The following is a 19,071-nucleotide window of genomic DNA, read 5'->3' as shown; positions in this document are numbered from 1 at the left end:
TATTCGACATGGCAATAAAATATGGAGTAGAATCAACAGCTTTTTAAACAAGATTATATCTGCTATAATTATATATTCTGCATTCTAATTATACATGACATTCATTTTCAATTGTATTATCTCTACAAAATGGACAGAAACGTCTGTCAGCAGGCATACCTTCATACTTGCCTGTCTCGAGCAACGGACACCTAAATTACACAGGGCCGATCTATGACTCTTGGGGATTATTATTAACTTGCAATATTTCTCAACACTAAAGTTCAGCTTAAATGTACAGTAGCTTCTAAGCTTATGTCCACCGCTACCGGATAGAATATTATTAGAGTTAATTCTATGAACCAATCTACTTTATATTCATTTAACATAAACTGTTCAATGTCATTAACAATAACACATTAGGTCTAGAAACATCGTAATGATGTCTACGATTGCAGTGAGATAGATGCTTTCTCACAAAGAAAAACCGATTTTTACATCTGTCTGATTTGGTGCTAGCCCAGAGTGCCATGCGCTTGTTTAATCTAGAGGAATTGGTAGTTGAATCGTCGGTTTTATAACCAACGGCGGAACATAATACCTTTGGTTATTGACGCAATAACCCACTCCAAGCCGTTAATAATTTTGTTTAACCACGAGTGTATACTGCAATATGTCTGAGTAATATAAGAACGCGCTATTGGTTACGTCAACACATCAAACAGTTAAAAAAGACGACGGTTTCATTAATTGAGCAAATAATCGAATTGACGCAATGCGTATTATTACATACAGTGAAACTATTACAAAATATCAAATTTGCCAAACGTTTACAGTTTTGTGAACCTCAATTTAACAATTAAATCACCTCTATGGTTTGATTTGTTGCATGGTGCAAACAAGGAAAATGGGGCGTTTTCTTTGAATTTTTGCCACATTCTATCCACATGTGATTTGGAGCATAATAGCAATTGGTTAAAACAGTATACGACTTATCCTCCTAAGTTTATTGATTTAACAGACTTGACAATTTATATAAACACATACGAATTAAGAACATTACATCAGTGATTACTGCTTATTTAGGGGTATATGAGACTTTTTTTGCGTTTCTTTTCTAACTTCAGTTTGTTTCTTCGTATCGACATTACGTAAACACACACGTGCATTTTTCTGGGATTCTTCATTTTATGAATGTGTTCCAATTAACATATGATTGGAGTTTCTTTGGGTAAAGCATGCCACGTCTTTTCCAATGACTTTTAAACAATTGTTGGGAATACAATTTTCATACAATACTTGTGGCGCCAGTGTTTTTCAATGTGAATAAGGCAACGATAAGGTGGATAACAATATACATGTAGTATAATATTACAGTAGGGTGGTGTTCCGGTATGTTCTATCTCACTAGTGTATTATGCGGCTTCGCATTTCACTCGACCTGCGGACTCGAACACATAGGATCACCACAGCCATGTTATATTCTGACTCATTGTCAGGTTCGCTCTAGCGAACAGTCATTATATGGGTATTGTTTGAGCCTTGTTATGAGAAAACTTAGCATAATGCTTGTGCGGTAAGTGTTGTCCCAGATTAGACTGTAGAGTCCGCACAGGCTAATCAGGGACGACACTTTCCGTGTTTATGGTATTTTTAGTTTCAAGGAAGTCCCTCCTTACCGAAACTCAAGTTAAGGCGGAAAGTGTCGTCCCTGATTAGCATGTGCGGACGGCACAGGCTTATCTGGGACGACACTTTACGCACATGTATTATGCCCAGTTTTTTCTGAACACGACTCAAATAGTTTGCTGTATTGTCCTATCACGCCGGGTATGCGGATACTTTGATAACAGATGGCACTTCGATACCAGATAACAACAAAAGCCACGCATGAGAGTTGAGTTCTTCAGCTTTTTTGCATTTATGTTCTGTTCATTTGGTTTTCAGACACGTAACATTGTTTGGTCGATTAATGGTATAGTACTTCGTATTGCGGAGCAAGAAAGTTGTGAAAAAACAGTCGATTATAAAAAAAGAGAAAACATTTCATCGATAATCGACATGAGTTCGATGATCAGTACGTATTTCAACAAAATAAAAATACTTGGAAATAAATCAAGAACGTGCCAACTAATCGAAATAAAATATCACTATGTCCATTAAGGTTATAAGATATTAAATTTTAGTTGAATAACGTATTTGAGGAAATTTAAATGTTTTAAGAGTCGGACACCAAATTTTCATGGACACTTCTTTTACCGATCATCTTAAAGACAATGGCACTTCGATTCCAGATTACTCGACACTTTTTACCAGATATAACACACTCTTTTTAGTGAATCAGGAATGCAGAATTCGCTGCGGAATACTGCTATAGTAAGCAGGCAATACATACAAATGTATGTACTGACGTTAATTAAAAACGAATTGCCGAAACATGTTCTCATCCCTTTGGAATATGGTAATAAAAGGGAAAGGGAAGTGTAAAGGGAAGTGCTTCATATAAGTGGAGCTACATTTAAAGGGAGTTTTCCAATCTCTTGTAAATTTTGTGGCTAATGAGCACCAATCACAAAGGATTTTATGAGGTGTATTGGCCGCTTTAAGACCCCTTGCTCCCCTTATCTAGAGTCCTGCTATAAGTTCAATTGCACACAGTCATGTTGATCCACATGATCCGTTGTATTTTCGATTCTCTTAATCTCAATATACCACTTAAAACCAAGTTTATTATTTAGAAAATTATTTTCGGTCGTCACTTAAAATATATTACTACAGAAATAAGCATTTGAATTTTATTTAAAATTTGCACTTATAATATTAATTATATAAATTAATAGTAATAAGATTTTTGAAAACAAACAACGCCATTGGTTATATTTTACATGTGTATGTAATTACGTTATGCATAGATTCCCAAGGTGTCGGGCTTGACAATGCAAATTTATTCGTACTTCAAAATGTTTGATAAGAATAGCAATAATATACATAAATGCATTTCAGGTAGAAGATAAAACTCGGTTATCAGAGTGCCCAATTTGTTGAAGTCTCTGTAATCCGAAGTGCCCTATATCGGGAATCAAAGTATCCGCAACTTCACGAATACCACCTATTAAAACATGCTTGGTCTTCGTTTATATTTCATTAAATACTATAAAAATTTCAGTATTTGAAGAACAGTGATTACTCTACATGCTGGAATATCAAACAATTTCTTGCAATATTTCTAAGTAGTTTTATTTTGTTGAAATGTTTACTGTTCATCCAGTTTATGCTGTTTTCCGACCGAATTTTCTTTCTTTGGGGGAAAAAAACTACCTTTCTTCCGTGATGTTTTTCTTTGCAATAGAAAAGGATACACCATTTATAAGCTCGCCCATGCGCATTGTCTAAAAAACTAATCTTTATGAAATAACTTTTAAAAAAACCTGATGAATTTACCTCTCGCGCGTGGCTTTTATTGTTATCTGGTATCGAAGTTCCATCTGTTATCAAAGTATCCGCATACCCAGCGTGTCCTACAGGGACTGCTGACCATGATCCCCTGCCGTCGCAGCCGATGTTTACTTTTTATTAAAGAAAAGTCAACGTTCCAACGTAATACGGATTGTAATCGAGTAATTGTAAAGTAATTGGGATACCCCAGAAAGAGTCGCTCCTTGAAATGAGCTCGTTATAGTCTTAACATGTAACCCAAAATGTCAGCCATGTGTGTCGCTTTGATATACAGGTTAACCTGTCAATAAAGACCACTTAAGGGATTTGGTCGTTGTGGTCTTTGTTCACAGGTGGTCTTTATACGCAGGGTCGATTGAAACTTTGCAAAATATGCTAGTAGGATTTTAACAGGTACCTTATCTATGTATGTGCTCTATTGCTTAAATGGTTGAATACTAATGTCATAAATGATTGAAAACACAGTTTTGATTTTATATTTATTATTTCAATTCCCTTATGTTTTTATAATTTATTTCATTAATCATATGTATAAATAACTATAGACATACATGAATATGTACTTGAACTGACAAATTCCGTATCGATAATCTTTGCACGTCTGATCACGGAGAAATTTTAGAAAGGAATGAATATTAAAATGTATGTTTGTAATTGGCATTGTAATTGTAACGAAACCGTAAATTTCCTAAATGAGTTGATGAAAGCCCCAAACTTTTGTTTGATATTTTCGGCAATTAGTACATTAATCACAAGTCACTAAAATACAAAGGCAACTTCTTACACTTTCGAAAAACTGATAAATGCATAAAAGAAGCAGGCGGCTACCAATTAGCAATGTGTGTTAAGTAAACAAACAACTGCTATCGAGTGCAGTAAACTTTCACTTGCCAATATCTCCATAGCGACCGACGAGTCTACTGGTTAGATGTTAATCACGTGACTATCACAGCGTCATGGTGGCCATTTTTGTTATTGAAAGTTGCGAAATCGTTGATTGTTATGATTGAAGTGGTCTTTGTTAGGAATCAAAATGGACATTTGGGAATGTAAAATGGCGGTCCATGGTCTTTGTTCGCAGGTGGGCTTTATTCGCAGGTACAATATATAGTGAAATCGTTTGGGAGGAAATCGTTGTGGTCTTTATGGACAGGTCGTCTCTATTAAAAGGTGGTCGCTGGGACAGGTTGGACTGTACATGTAATACTAACATAAGTGGTAATTTACAGTTTTGATGCCACAAACCATTTGAGTTACAATAAGAAATAACATAATTTCTTTCAAATCAAATATCTATGAAAGAGGATGAGTTTCAGTTTGATAACCTTTAAGTACTCAATGGTTGTATTCAGACCATAGCACAAGAACCGTAACCTTCTTAGGCTCGATCAAATGAAACAAAATCGAGTATCAACAAGATATCGTCTAAATCAGGTTTGAAGACATAACATTATTTAACTTAGTTCATTGTTCTGCTTAAAATGTTCTTTTATTGTAAGACGGGACTCCCTCTGCTTAAAAATGTGTACTTTGCTGAATGCGAACTATTTGGTAACGTTTATTGTTAAAATAAATTATATTCTATTGGTACTCTGAGTAACGTGTACCCTGAGACGTAAATGTTGACGTGGAATCCGAATGAACAAGCGCAACAACTACGACTGCTGTTTTACACATATATACCTTGTTAATTGTAGAACACACTCGACACCGCGTTTGATGCCGGCGGGAAGGTGAGCGTCGGTTTGACGGCGACGACAATAGTCTCTCAGTGGACCTGGGCCGCCACTCTCTTGGTATCATGCACCGTCACCAGCAAGGTAAGTAACGCGGTAGCGTAAAGTGTTGTGACGTGTCAGTGTCAGAAACGTGGCGTAGTGTGGTGACGTACACGTATGAGTGTTGTGACGTATCGAGATGAGTGTTTCGACTTAGTACGGGGAGTGATGTGACGTACGGGGTTAGGGCTGTGACGTAATACGTTGATTGATGTGACTTAGCTGGTTGAGTTTCGTGGCGTAGTATGGCGAGTGATGTGATGTAGTACGTTGATTGATGTGGCGTAGCTGGGTGAGTGTCGTGACGTAGTACGGTGAGTTTTGTGGCGTAGTGGGATGAGAGTTGTGACGTAACAATTTGATTGTTGTGACATTGTATGGGGATTATTGAGACGTAGCGATGCGATTGTTGTATCGCAGCAAGGCGAGTGTACAAACATAGTGGGCATTGTGCTGTGACGAAGCAGGTTGAGGGTTGTGACGTATTGTGATGAGTAATAAGACGTGTCATCATACGTATTGTGCCGTAGCGGATTGGGTATTGTGACGTACCAGGCAGCATGTTGCGACATAGCAGGTAGAATATTGTTTCGTAGAAAAGTGGGTATTGTGAAGTAGCAGCTTGAGTGGTTTTGACGTAACGGGGTTGCGATGTAATAAGTCGCGTGTTGTATGGGTGACTGTTGTGTCGAAGTGGGATGAGTGTTGTGACGTAGCAGGTTTAGTATTTTGAGGTAGCAGCGTGAGTGTTGTGTCATAGTCGGAAAAGTGTCGTTATGTTGCATGGTGAGATTTGCATGGTGAGTCCTTTTACGTAGCAAGGTGAATGCTTTGACAAAATATTGAGATAATCATGTCGAGGCAAGGAAAGTGTTGTGACATAGTAGGGTAACAGTCAGAATGTTTTGACGTAGCAGGGTGAGTGTTGTGTAGTAATACGGCGAGTGAGTGGTGGAACCCACCAAGTTGCGTGTTTTGAAGAAACAGGTGCGTGTTGTTATGTAGCAGATGAGTTTTGTTACATAGCGGATGATTTTTGTTACGTTGATTGTGTAAGTATGGCGACTGTTGCGACGTAACTGGTTGGGCGATGTGAGTGTTACGGCGTAGCATGCTAAATGTTTCGAGGTTCGAGGTTTTTATGTTCGTTTTCGAGGGTCAAATTTCACATAGAACCAATCGAAAAAGAATTTCTACATACGCGCACATCGTACGTGTATATACTTTCAGTACGGCATCAGCGGCCCTTTCTGGTACGCGGCAGGTGCGACAATCCAGATTTTGTTGTTCTCTATGGTCTCGGTACAGCTGAAGGTTCGAGCCCCAGGCGCCAAGACGTTCCTGCAGGTCATTAGGGCCCGGTACGGCTCAAATACGCATAAGGTGTACGTCTTCTACGCTTTACTTACAAACGTCATCGTTACCGCCAACTCCATGCTCGGTAAGGATACTCACGTATATTCAATTTATTATGTTCCAATAAATATTTTGCGGGCGTCAAGTCTGCATATTGTACGTCCGTCTGTTTTTTTCTGTCTACCTTTGGTCAGAATTCAAATAGATTCTTTGGACATCGTCATTATCGAGTGAAGGAAAATATTAAACATGGACTTTCATTTAAAAAATTGTTAATAGAGTTATTAGAATATGGAATATGGAGTATGGCATGTTAAAAAAAGTGTAAAACGCCTCTGAACGCACATCTCGAGTATGAAAAGGGCGCTTTTTGAATGTGGTATAAAAATATGTTTTTTAAGCGCTTGGTGCACAATTCTTGTCTCTTTCCTTGAAGCTACAATCAGAGTTCATCGAGAGCTTCATAAAAAAGAGATAATAATGCACTAAACAGGGAAGTTATGCGTTGAAACTTTTTTCAAACAGTAATTTGATTTAATATTATATGATTTACTGCAATTTATCAACAACAACTGGTCACATTTTAATGGGACTTTATTAGTAATTTCATTTTGAGCAGAGATGTTCTTTTGATCAGCTTGTTTAACTTCACTGATTTTTCTAATGATTATACGATTTACAAGATTTCTGACATTGGATTAAACATCACAGATCTCCATTTCACCTTAATCACCATAGAAGAACTCATTTGTCTATGATCATTTATATTAAATTATTGGTTTCACTGTACATGAAGTGGTGGTCCATTAGCACTGAATTATTAGTCCTCAATCAACGAAGCCTGAAGTGAGGAAAGCCTTAAAACAGCAAAACACCAAACAATGAATTGTAATCGATAATCTCATACCAAACACAGCCATATTTAAGGCGACACGTCGGAGCTGTCCGGCCGCACACAATACATTAGCGTTTAGATACGCCTCTCGTTGGGTAAATAAAGTGAGATGCGTACTGGAAAACTTGGCTTAATACATGTGCGTTAAGTGCCATTACATATTCGCCTGTGTATATCGTACAGGCTCATCAAGGAAGACTAGATTTTCTATGAGAAGAGACGTTATTCAAACGTAAAATTCAATAACAGCGGAAAAGTGTAGTCCCTGATTAGCCCGTGCGGACTGCACACTTATCTGGGACGACACTATACGCACATGGATTAAGTCCAGTTTTCTAAGAACGAGGCTCATGTATACTTCAGGCGGCTCTGCAGTATTGTCCGGCCTCACGCGTGAGATGAGCGTCGAGTACGCCACCGTGCTGATGACAGCCGTCATCGGCACGTACACGTTCATCGGCGGCCTGGGTGCCACCTTCTACGTCTCCTTTTTTAACACTGCGCTTATCTGCGTCATGATGCTCGTGTTCGTCGTGCGCGTCTATGACGATCCGGGCAAAATCGACAACCCACTGGGTAAGATACCTTATTTCAATCTGCCGTGAAAGTGATTTTATTTCATTCCGCTGTGAAAGTGATTTTAATTCACTCCGCTGCGAAAGTGATTTTATTTCACTCATACACATTGAAAATATGCTCCCATGATTTAATTGATTCAAGAGGCTATATATCCTGGTAGTTGATGTTTACCTACTTTACGGTAATACTTAAGTTCTCCAAATCGACTGCGATATGGTAGCACCGGCTATTTCAAGATCTCATTTTAACAGTGCTTTATACATTACATTTAAAAACGAGCCCGAAAGTCAAGTATTAGCATATATTGTTGCAATTTTCTCCGTTTATTGGTGTGAATGTCTTTGCGGAGTTGGTTTTATTTCTGTTAAAAAACTCACAAAATGATTTCTGTATAATTCTTGATAATAATAGGAATCCGTGAATTGCATTAAGCTTGATATTTTTTCGATTCCAATTACAACAAAACGATTGCGTAATATTTTGAAAATAATCTTAAAACTGTGACAATATGTGTGTCTGTCATATGTAAATGTCCATATTTAATCGGCCATGGATCGATTGTAGTTCGAGTAAAAAGGTGTTTGTTCATCGCTTAAAATGGGGCCTTTTCACAGAATCTGGCATGTTTTAAAGTTTTTCATTAAATGCTTTTAAAAAAGTAAAAAAAGTAACCCTCATTAGGGCTCGAACCACTGGCTCTTGCAGTCCTTGAGTAAAAGTCTACCACTTAGATCACTCGGCAATCCGTGCTCATACAATGAATGATGAATTTTATACTTTATATTAGCAATTATCATTTTTTAGATGGTCGCTTTAGCGACCATCTAATGTGCTTGATGTAAAATTCAGGTCGATACGGCCTGGGTATGATTAGCCCAATTCCCGCTTACACTACGCGCGAAGAAAGAGTTGTATAATTTATGCAAGAGGTTTGAGTTCTCCAATTATGTTTATTCACAAATGGAAACATTATATTAATATCGTGTTAAATGCAATAGTTTCGAATGGTGTTTTATAGAAAAGAATAAAAAAAACAATGATCGTATTGCACGTGTCGCGGAGGAGATTGTTTATGAATGATTAAAATAGTCCACTTTCTGCTGCGTCTGCGTGACGTAGTATTTTCGCTCATCTCATTCATAAATCTGAGGCTGGCGATAAACAAAGGGGAGTCCGGGTGAGAATTACGCACTAGTATAAGGTTACGCTTGTTTATATTCACAGGTCTCAATTAATAACACGTTGACCACGAGTTCAACAATTATTACAGGGATACGATAGACAACATAAAAATGATTCATTATCGCTGAAACTGTTAAAAAACATTTAAATATAACAAGAATATTCTCTAAAAAATGTAGTCTTGCTGTTTTGAAATAAGGTTTGGAATTTTGGTTTCTAAATAACTTAATTAAAAACAAAAGTTTAATTATAGTGTTTTTTACTTTTAGTCGCATATTTACCGCATTATAATGTGTGTTATAATAGGCAAACCATACATTAGTAAAATTCAATCTGCCTTCGCACATAGAAGGAATGGGTCAATTAGGTGCTGCGTTTCCTTTGTTTACTTCAGTTAGAGGTCAATTCTTTACGTAAAAGCAATCACAAGGCCCCGGCTTCAGAGGAATTGCGAAGCGTTCTTACATAATTAAAGTCGTAGTCGCATGGTATTTGCGTTTAGCGTCCTATTTGGTCACGTGGTTCTTTTTCGCGGGTGTTTTGGCATTCATGATATGAGGCTATTAATAGATGCGCCTGTCGATAAACAAAGGAAAGTTTACGGGCGATAACAACGCAATAGGTTACGCTCTCACATACAACTCAATGACGTAGTACAGGTAGTAAATTGAGAGATTTGGGAAAAAGTTGACGCTTATTTATATTCTCAATTTATAAAACGTTGAACATAAGTTCAACAATAACTTCAGCGATACGATAGACTAAAAAAAATCATAATCGCTTAACCCGAATATAACAAATAATTTATAATAATAATACGAATGACCTGTTTAATAACCTCGTTGAAGCTACTACATCGGGTATTTCTGGAAAGCGTTCTTGGTTCTCAACACATAGCGGCGATCTTTTGTATTTACGGGTGCTAGCAACGCAATAGTAGAAGCTTAGTAGAAGGTTTAGCTTGTTTATATTCACAATTCTCAATACATTGACAGTTGGATATGAGTTCATCAATTACTCAGGCATACTATAGGCAACCTCGAAAATGCTTTATAATCGCTAAAACCGAAAACAACTAAATATATTATATTAAATATATTTATAACAATTTTAAAAATGTAGTCGGCGTATACGCCGACTTTGAAATAAAGTTAGCAATTTACTTTTCTAAATAATTGAATACAATTAAACAAAAGTTAAACTATTGTGTTGTGTTTTTCACTTGTAAGATGCATATTCACCGCATGAAATGTGTGTTAGCATTGTCAAACCACACATTAGTGTGAGTAAATAAAAAATATACTACGGGAGAGCACTTCATATGTGTCCTCATATGCCTTGTTATGAGTATCTTTCTTCATTATCGAAATATATCGTATGTTTATATTTGATTTAAACGCAGTTTTCTTTCGTCACATTTAAATCACACGCCAATAGCGCCGTCATGCGAAAATGGGTCTTATGCGTTTCGGCAAGCTTTTGTTAAACCCAACATGTGCTCTTGCGCAGTCAGGCCATAGGCGACGCTGTTCGCTTTAAAATCACTCAATATGTTATGTTTCTCCTTACCAGAAGGAGGGATAGCTGAGTGGGCTATTTATATGATGGGCGCATATGGAATAAGACCCATTTTCGCATGACGAGGGTCATTACAAATCTCATTGCGAATTGAAAATCCCACATTTAAAAACAATGTTTTTTGATACAAAATTGAATTCAAAATAGCAAACTTGTTAATAATGGCAGCCTATCGACGCATTAAGGAATGATTTCCAGACGTGCTGACCAAGTACGGCAAACATTGTGGTATGATAATTAAACGAATTTCTCTTATCGTGACACTATACTATTTCGCTAATGATTGTTTTCTCATCTTGGAGGCGAAATTGAAATTCTGCGAGATGGATTGTAACGCGTAATTGTAACAGGGCCACAATTTGTGTCGTTTGAGCATACAGAGAGTAGTCCGGAATTCCTTACACTGAACAGTGCTACATCCTTTGAATTGAGCACATACGCAGTGATGTAGCAAAAATTCGGAGGTTGTATATCGAATCAGCTTATTAAATATTCGAAAATATTCATGCGTGTCTGTTGGCGTTATGTTAAAGTCACTAAGATGAAAACTGAAACAGCTTCGCCTAAAAGCGCATTAGTGCTCTATACCTATGTTTATGTTAGCGTTGTTGACACCGTGTGAACTGCTCGGGTAACAAGTAAAGCATAAACAGCAATGTTTATATACTTTTATTCCTCCATATACAAGATACGAAGATTATTGTATATTTTGAATTTGTATATGGTGTCAAAAATCAAAAGTTTTGTACACGGAACTTTCATTATGAATTTATATTCTTGGTGAGATAGTCATTTGATATTAGAAAAAATATTCCTTTAATATGATGGTGACTGCAAATTTTCTTTATATTAAGTTCTCATTACCATTTTCATCATACTTTCTTTGCTTTCAGAACTTCCAAAAAAGCATGCTGTTTTTATTTTGTCTTAGTTATTTCTATGAAATAATAAGGATGATAAAAAGTGCACACAAAACTCGACCCGTGCGCTATGACACACACTTTTTAAAGTTGAATGGCGTGTGTTCATTTTAAACTTGCGATTGATTTTGAAAAATGAATTGCGTGTTAAATTATGCAATAGCGAACATCTTCAGTGCCTTCAGCGCTTTGATTCATAAAATATAACGACAACAACAGAACTCTCCAAATTAGTCAATCTGTTCGCGTTGCAACGCTTTATAATTTTCAGCTTTTTAAATCGCCAAAAGATGCATATAATGGATGTTTTAGAGCATGTGTTCAGTATAACTGTTTCCTCACAAATATTTAAACTCCAACGAAAATTTGCGAAACTGAAACAACTTTTTTTTAAATTTTGTCAATTTAGCAAAACGTGAAAAGGCCCCTTTAACCTACCCAGACCAATATGCCAAACCAATTAAGTTAAGGTCTCAGGTAAGTGCTTGCACTTTAAAGACTTATTTGTCAATTGTATTTTACCTTCGTTAAAGTATAAACATGGGTATGCTAATGTACCAGTACTAAGTGCACATATATATTCAAATCTAGGAGGACATTTTACGCACATGCATTAGACCCAAGTTATCACAGAACGCGAATCTGACTGCAAATTTGCTTTAACTTGAAACCAAACGATGATTTGTCGTATAAATGAACCCAAAAGTTAATATTTAAATGTAATAATGCGTATCAAAGCACCATATTTGTATGAGATGTCACGGGATAATTTTTTATTCAAATACCGTTTGTCAAAAAATAGAATTGGAAAATGAAAACAAAGTATACAGTGCAAGAAAAAATCATTAAGATTTGCGGATGAATCATTGAATCCTTGCTGATCAAATTTTAAATTAATACAAAGCTTGTAGATTTTCAAAATCAGGCCGGGTTACTTTGATAACAGATAGATCTTCGATAACAGAAAACAACAAAAGCCACGCGCGAGAGGAGAGTTCTTCAGCGCGTTTGCATTTATGTTCTGTTCATTCGGTTTTCAGACACGGGGCATTGTTTGGTCGATTAATGGTATAGCATTTCGTATTGCAAAGAAAGAAATTCGCAGAAAAAATGGTGAATTATATAACAACAAGTGGCCATGGGCCCTTAGGCGCTCACCTGAGACCCGAAGGAACTAAACTATTCTGTGAAGGTGGAGAAGAAAATAATAAAAATACTTCATGAAACATAAATATTATCAAAAGGTTCACAAGAAGAAATTTGCTCGCCCCTGGAAACCATGCTCTTCAGAGCATCGGAACCATTTTTAAACTATATCAAGATATTACAGGAACATATGTTCTCGGCATGTTTCATTAAGATAGAGAGTTCACAATGTTTCACTATAGCCATAAAAAGAAATCTGCCACCCAAGGGCCTTGCTTTAAAACAAACTGGAACTATTTTCAGACACACCTTGCAATGATATTTCAATTAAAACAACAATCAACCCTATTTAAAACACAGATCTTTGATAATCACACCAAAACTACCGACCTAATCGATAAACTGTATGTCATTACAATTTGGGGACTAAGAGCATTTTTAGGGACTAAGAGCATTTAAGCTGCAAGCCTGTTACACATTACCATTTCAAAAGGCATCAATACATACTAATGTACCAGAACAATTCAGACACAGTCAACAGAGAAGTAATAAGTTGCTGATAAGCAGGTGGCTGAATGGTTTCAATTGGAGAGATAATAGTGCATCCCTGACAAGCCATGCATTCATAAGTGGAGGTCAAACACAATTCAAGTTATATACAGTCGTTTCTCCCCTAAGTAATTTTCTGTGCAATATATATTTTAACTTGAAATTTGGAGAATATTTAATAAATGATTTTCATAATATGCATAAATTTCATTCGTAGTGTACAATGATAATTTCTTAGTAGAGAGTTATAAAAAGGTTATACTATAAAGCCATTTAATGAAAACTACCCCGTCCCGAGGCAGCCATGTTTTTTAACAGACCGAAAAATAAAGAAATTTGGCCTAGATATCATAAAAACAAATGTTGTGACTATGTTTCATAAGGATTCGACTACAAATATGACTTCTAGAGTTTTAACAAGGTTTTACTGTAGCCATAAAAGGAAAACTGCCCCGCCCCTGGCGGTCAATATCTTTTAACAAATCGGAACCATTTTGAAACTCAGCTGATATATCATAAGAAGAAATGTTCTGATTTTTTTCATAAATATTGGACTAAAAATAAGACTTCTAGAGTTTTTACGAGGTTTTACTATAGCCATATTAGGAAAACTGCTCAAACACCTCGCTGCCATGTTTATCAACAGACCGCAACCATTTTCAAACTGAGCTGAGCTATAATAATAACAAATGTTCTTATTTTTCAATGTTTCATGTAGATTTAAATATAAATGTGACTTCTCGAGTGTAAACAAGGTTTTCACTATGGCCATATAAGGAAAACTGCCCCCCCCCCTGGCGGCCATGTTTTTCAACATACCGGACCTATTTTGAGAATCAGCTGAAATATTATTGGGAAAAACTTTCTGACCAAGTTTCGTGAAGATTGGACAAAAAAGGACTAAAACGATTTCGAACTTAGCCGAACTATCATAAGAATAAATGTTCTGACCAATTTACATAAAGGTTGGACCATAAATGTGACTTCTAAAGTGTTAACAAGGTTTTACTATAGCCAGATAAGGAAAACTGCCCCGCCCCTGGCGGCTATGTTTTTCAAACAAGCAAAACCATTTTCGAACTCAGCTGAGAAAGCATTAAGAAAAATGTTATGACCAAGTTTCATGAAGATTGGACAATAAATGTGGCTTCCAGAGTGTTAACAAGCGTTTTTTTTAATTTGACCTAGTGACCTAGTTTTCCAACTCACCTGATTCAGTTTCGAACTGGACCAAGATATTATTGGTATAAATTTGTGAACAAAGTTTCATGAGATCAGACAAAAATGTGGCCTCTAGAGTGTTCACTAAGCAAAATGTTGACGACGGACGACGCACGACGGACAAAAGTTATCCCAAAAGCTTACCATGAGCACATTGTGCTCATGTGAGCTAAAAACGATAAAATTTCACCAATAATCAGCATAAATTGGAGGATCAGTACATATTTCAACAAAATAAAAAATACATAAAAATAAACCAATAACGTGCTTACTTTTCGAAATAAAAGTTCAATATATCCATTAATGTTACAATATATTATATTTTAGTTTACTTACGTATTTATGAAAATATGATTGTTTAAAGAGTTGGGTGCCTAATTTTCATAGACACATCTTTAACCGATCATCTCAATGACAATGGCAACTCTTCCCGATGAGTCGACGCTTTTTACCAGATATAACACACTCATTTGAGTGAATCAGAAATGCAGAACTCGCTGTTATATTAACATTTTTTAAACCCGTTGGAATATGCTTATGATTTTGTGTAAATGTGAAAGATCAATGTGAAACTTATTCGATATGTTTGATGAGAACCGTCCATATGACCATATATTTTCCAGTTTTCGTGTCTCCCAACAGCCGTATCTTCGCATAGTTTACGAGCTAAAACAATTTTAACTAACATTCCTTGTAACGAAATGGTTGCTCTAAAGCAGGTATAATTATGTCCCAATAACGTTACTTAGGTCATTTACATATATTAGATAACATGTCATGAAACATCACTCTGCAAAACTGCTACTTAAAGATATATATCAGCAGCGGTGCAGATCCGAAATTCTTTGAACTCAACCAATAAAGTGCTTTAGGGTCAGTGGAATCACACGTGTAAAAGTAACACGGCCGTTAATCACGCGCATTATTTTTAAAATCGAGGCAATGTAGTGAGAGTCAGCGATATTAATTCGTCCGAAATAGTGCAGAAAAAAACATTCTCAACCAATTTAAAAACGTGAGAACCTTAATAAGTTGTGGCATGGTGGAGTTTTAAAAAGCATTTCGATTAGTTTTTCATGTGTGACGAGAAAATTTTCACCAAATTAAATCGCTAACGGCATCAAACGCTTGCGTACAATATACATTAGATGCTGCATGCACACAAATATTGGCTCCTTGCAGACGTAGCAGATAGTTTTGCATTTTTCCAAAAGAGATGGAGCCAATGCTAAGGAGATGGCGCTAATGATAGAAGGTGGCGCTGATGCGGAGTGTATCAATTAATAGTCGTATCGCAGTGGCATAATCGCGTGACGTACATTTGATAGATAATGTTATTTGTTGTATTTAATTTATTGTTCAACGTACAAACGAAGGCCCAAATCTTTACAAAACATTAACACAATCTATAATAAATGAGATGCAGTTGTTTAAATATATAAGTGATCAACTCTATTAAGAAGTCACCAACATGAATAAAACATAGAGCACGATATATCCCAAAACTGTGTAATACTAAATAAAACTAATAACTTAATGTTCAACATTAAAATTCATCGACAGCAATCTTTGTATAAAGTATGATAATTCACGAAATAAATATAAGATAATTCTTCTTCTTGAAACGATGAGTTGTGCCCCTTAATCCAAATGATTAATTTACTAAAAGGCCAAGGTCAACCAATCTTAATTATGCTAATATATGTTGTTATTCCCACTATCAAGTCCAAAAATGAAGAAAGCTCGGTGTTTTTCCGTTCACGTTTTCGTTTAATACATGTTAAATGTTCTTATCTTACAAAGACAAACGTTTAAATCGATAAATACATTACAAAAAAACTACTTTTTCTAATTAAAAACGCGCACGACTCAAATGTGCTGAAATAGTCAACTTTCAAAGATAAATGTAAGTCCTGTACACATTATGGAAACCATTACATAAAATATTTTATTTTAAAATAGTTATACATATGCACTGACCCCACCTCTTTTTCGGATCGCCACCTCCTTGGCATTGGCTCCATCTCTTTTTGAAAAATGCAAATTTATCTATTAGATCGGCTAGTTGTTTTTGTGCACGCATTAATTTGTACAGGTTCAAAGCAATCGTTTTATGTAATGAGCGATTTAATTGGCTGGGAATTTGCTCGTCGCATAGGCATAAGACATCGACTTGTTTTTACGAATTCTATCATGCCACAACTTATTAAGGTCTTTACGTTTCAAAATTGGTTGAGATTGTATGTTTATGTACATCTTTGGATGAATTTATAATCGCTGAATCGCTCTATATAGGCCGATTTTTTAAAAATAATGCGAACTATAAAATTATCCGTTAAATTTCAAAACATCCGGGCCTAAGTGCCACCTCGGAAGTAGCATTGGCACATTTATAAATACGTCTCAATAAAGAGGTGGTGCGAGTGATTAACGGCCGTGAAGTAAGTGCTCCCTATAAGCAGAAGTCAAGATAAAGGGAGTTTTATCAATTGTGTGGCTACGCATTAGTATCATCTGAATTACGCGATTCTAATGAGCACCAACGACTTAGGATTTTATGAAGAACAAACGTGTATTTGCCTCTTAAAGACCCATTTGCTCCCGTTATTTAGAGCCCTGCTATAAGTAAAATTAAACACGATCGAATTGATCCACATGGTCCTTTGTATTTTCCTCTGTCTGAATCTCAAATTGCCACTAAAAAAACAAGTTCATTATGTAGAAAATCATTTCCCGTCGTCACTTGTCGTATATTTCTTCACAAATAAGCATTGTAATCTTATTTAAAAAAATCAATTATATATATATATATATATATATATATATAATATAAATAGTATTAATTAAAAGAAATGTGATACATGTATTTGAAAACGAACAACGCCATCAGTTATATTTTACATGTGTTTGTAATTAAGCTATGCAAAGATTCTCAATGTGTCGCGCTAGACTATGCACATTGATTCCTAAATCAAACTGTTTGGCAATAATAGCTATAATATACATAAATGCATTTCAGGTAGAAGGTAAAACTCGGTTATCAGAGTGCCCAATTTTTTGAAAGTCTCTGTTATCTGAAGTGTCCTTTATCGGGAATCAAAGTATCTGCAACTCAATGAATACCACCTATTAAAACATACCCTATCTTCGTTGATATTTTTTTGAAAACTATCAAAATTTCAGAATTTAAAGCACAGTGATTACTCTACATGGTGGAATATCAGATAATTACTTGAAATACTTATAAGTAGTTTTATGTTGTTGAAACGTTAACTGTTCATCCAGTTCATGCTGTTTTTCGATCGAATTTTTATTCTTTGGGGGAAAATCTATCATTCTTCCGTGAATTTTTGTCTTCCCAATAGAAAAGGATACAGCATTTATAAACTCGACCATATGCCTTGTATAAAAAGTAATCGTTAGGATATAACAATAAAAACAACTGAGAAACTAACCTCTCTGTTATCGAAGTGCCATCTGTTATCAAAGTATCCTCATTACCAGCGTAAAAAATGAACGATAGTCTTAGAATTCAATTTTCAAACGCCGCCATCTTGTATTAACAACTTAGCGGTTAAATATTGGCATACGTTTGAATGGCGGCGCCGAGTGCTATTTCAGAGGTCACTATATGCTTGTCGATAGTGTCTGGTGTGTGATTAGAATGGAACAACATTACGGGATGTTTCTTAACTCTGATAAAGAGTTGCAAATAACTTCCAAATGACCGTCCGTTGGCATCAACACCAATGAACCTTATATAGGACGTATTTAATTCGCGTTTTAAGAGAAACAAACTAGTCACGACATATGCTGCAAATTTCAAAATGAATATTTACACGAGCAAAAGCCCGCCGCACAGCAGCAAGCGTTGACCGCTATTGTATCACATGTTTGACATACATATTATTGGGTAGGCCATAATTATTGTAAATTCAATAACGAGACTTAAATGTATTCACCACTTTTTGTATAGCGAATTATGTATCTGAAATTCAATACATAAAAGACTACAAAATATAATCGCGACTATAACAACATAAGGTTTATATTTTCTTTTAGGCAGCGAGAAGAGCGTGTATGACCTTCTGGTGTGCAGTCTTGGGCCGGAGGGCAATGAGGACCACAGCTTCCTCACCTTCGTCTCCAGATCTGGATTCCTCTTTGGACTCATCACTATCTCTAGTAAGTTCAGATTGGGTATTATCATCATTATCTTGCATTAGGTAGGATGGGTAATCCTCATCACTATCTCGAGTAAGTGAGAATGGGGTATCCTCAACACCTGCCGTAATTACTCTATGTTTTCGGACACTCTAAGTTTTCGGACACCCCTTTTTTTAGCAAAAAAAATAATATTTTTCGTGACTCTTAATTTTCGGACACACGAGTTTTCGTCCATAATGAATGTCTCTAAGTTTTCGGACAGTAT

General features: G+C 36.0%; 1 protein-coding gene across 1 annotated transcript in view; it reads left to right on the top strand.

Moving 5' to 3' along the window:
* LOC127872424 (uncharacterized) overlaps positions 1-19,071 on the top strand; it is a 36,321-nt gene that overhangs the window by 4,722 nt on the left and 12,528 nt on the right. The window contains exons 2-5 of the mRNA XM_052415754.1: positions 5,133-5,255; positions 6,444-6,654; positions 7,828-8,040; positions 18,702-18,824. Coding sequence (XP_052271714.1) covers positions 5,133-5,255; positions 6,444-6,654; positions 7,828-8,040; positions 18,702-18,824 — 670 coding nt within the window. The remainder of the gene's footprint in view (positions 1-5,132; positions 5,256-6,443; positions 6,655-7,827; positions 8,041-18,701; positions 18,825-19,071) is intronic.

The sequence above is a fragment of the Dreissena polymorpha genome, chromosome 3 (assembly GCF_020536995.1).
Source record: "Dreissena polymorpha isolate Duluth1 chromosome 3, UMN_Dpol_1.0, whole genome shotgun sequence".
Taxonomy (NCBI): domain Eukaryota; kingdom Metazoa; phylum Mollusca; class Bivalvia; order Myida; family Dreissenidae; genus Dreissena; species Dreissena polymorpha.
This window is presented reverse-complemented; position numbering and strand designations above follow the sequence as displayed.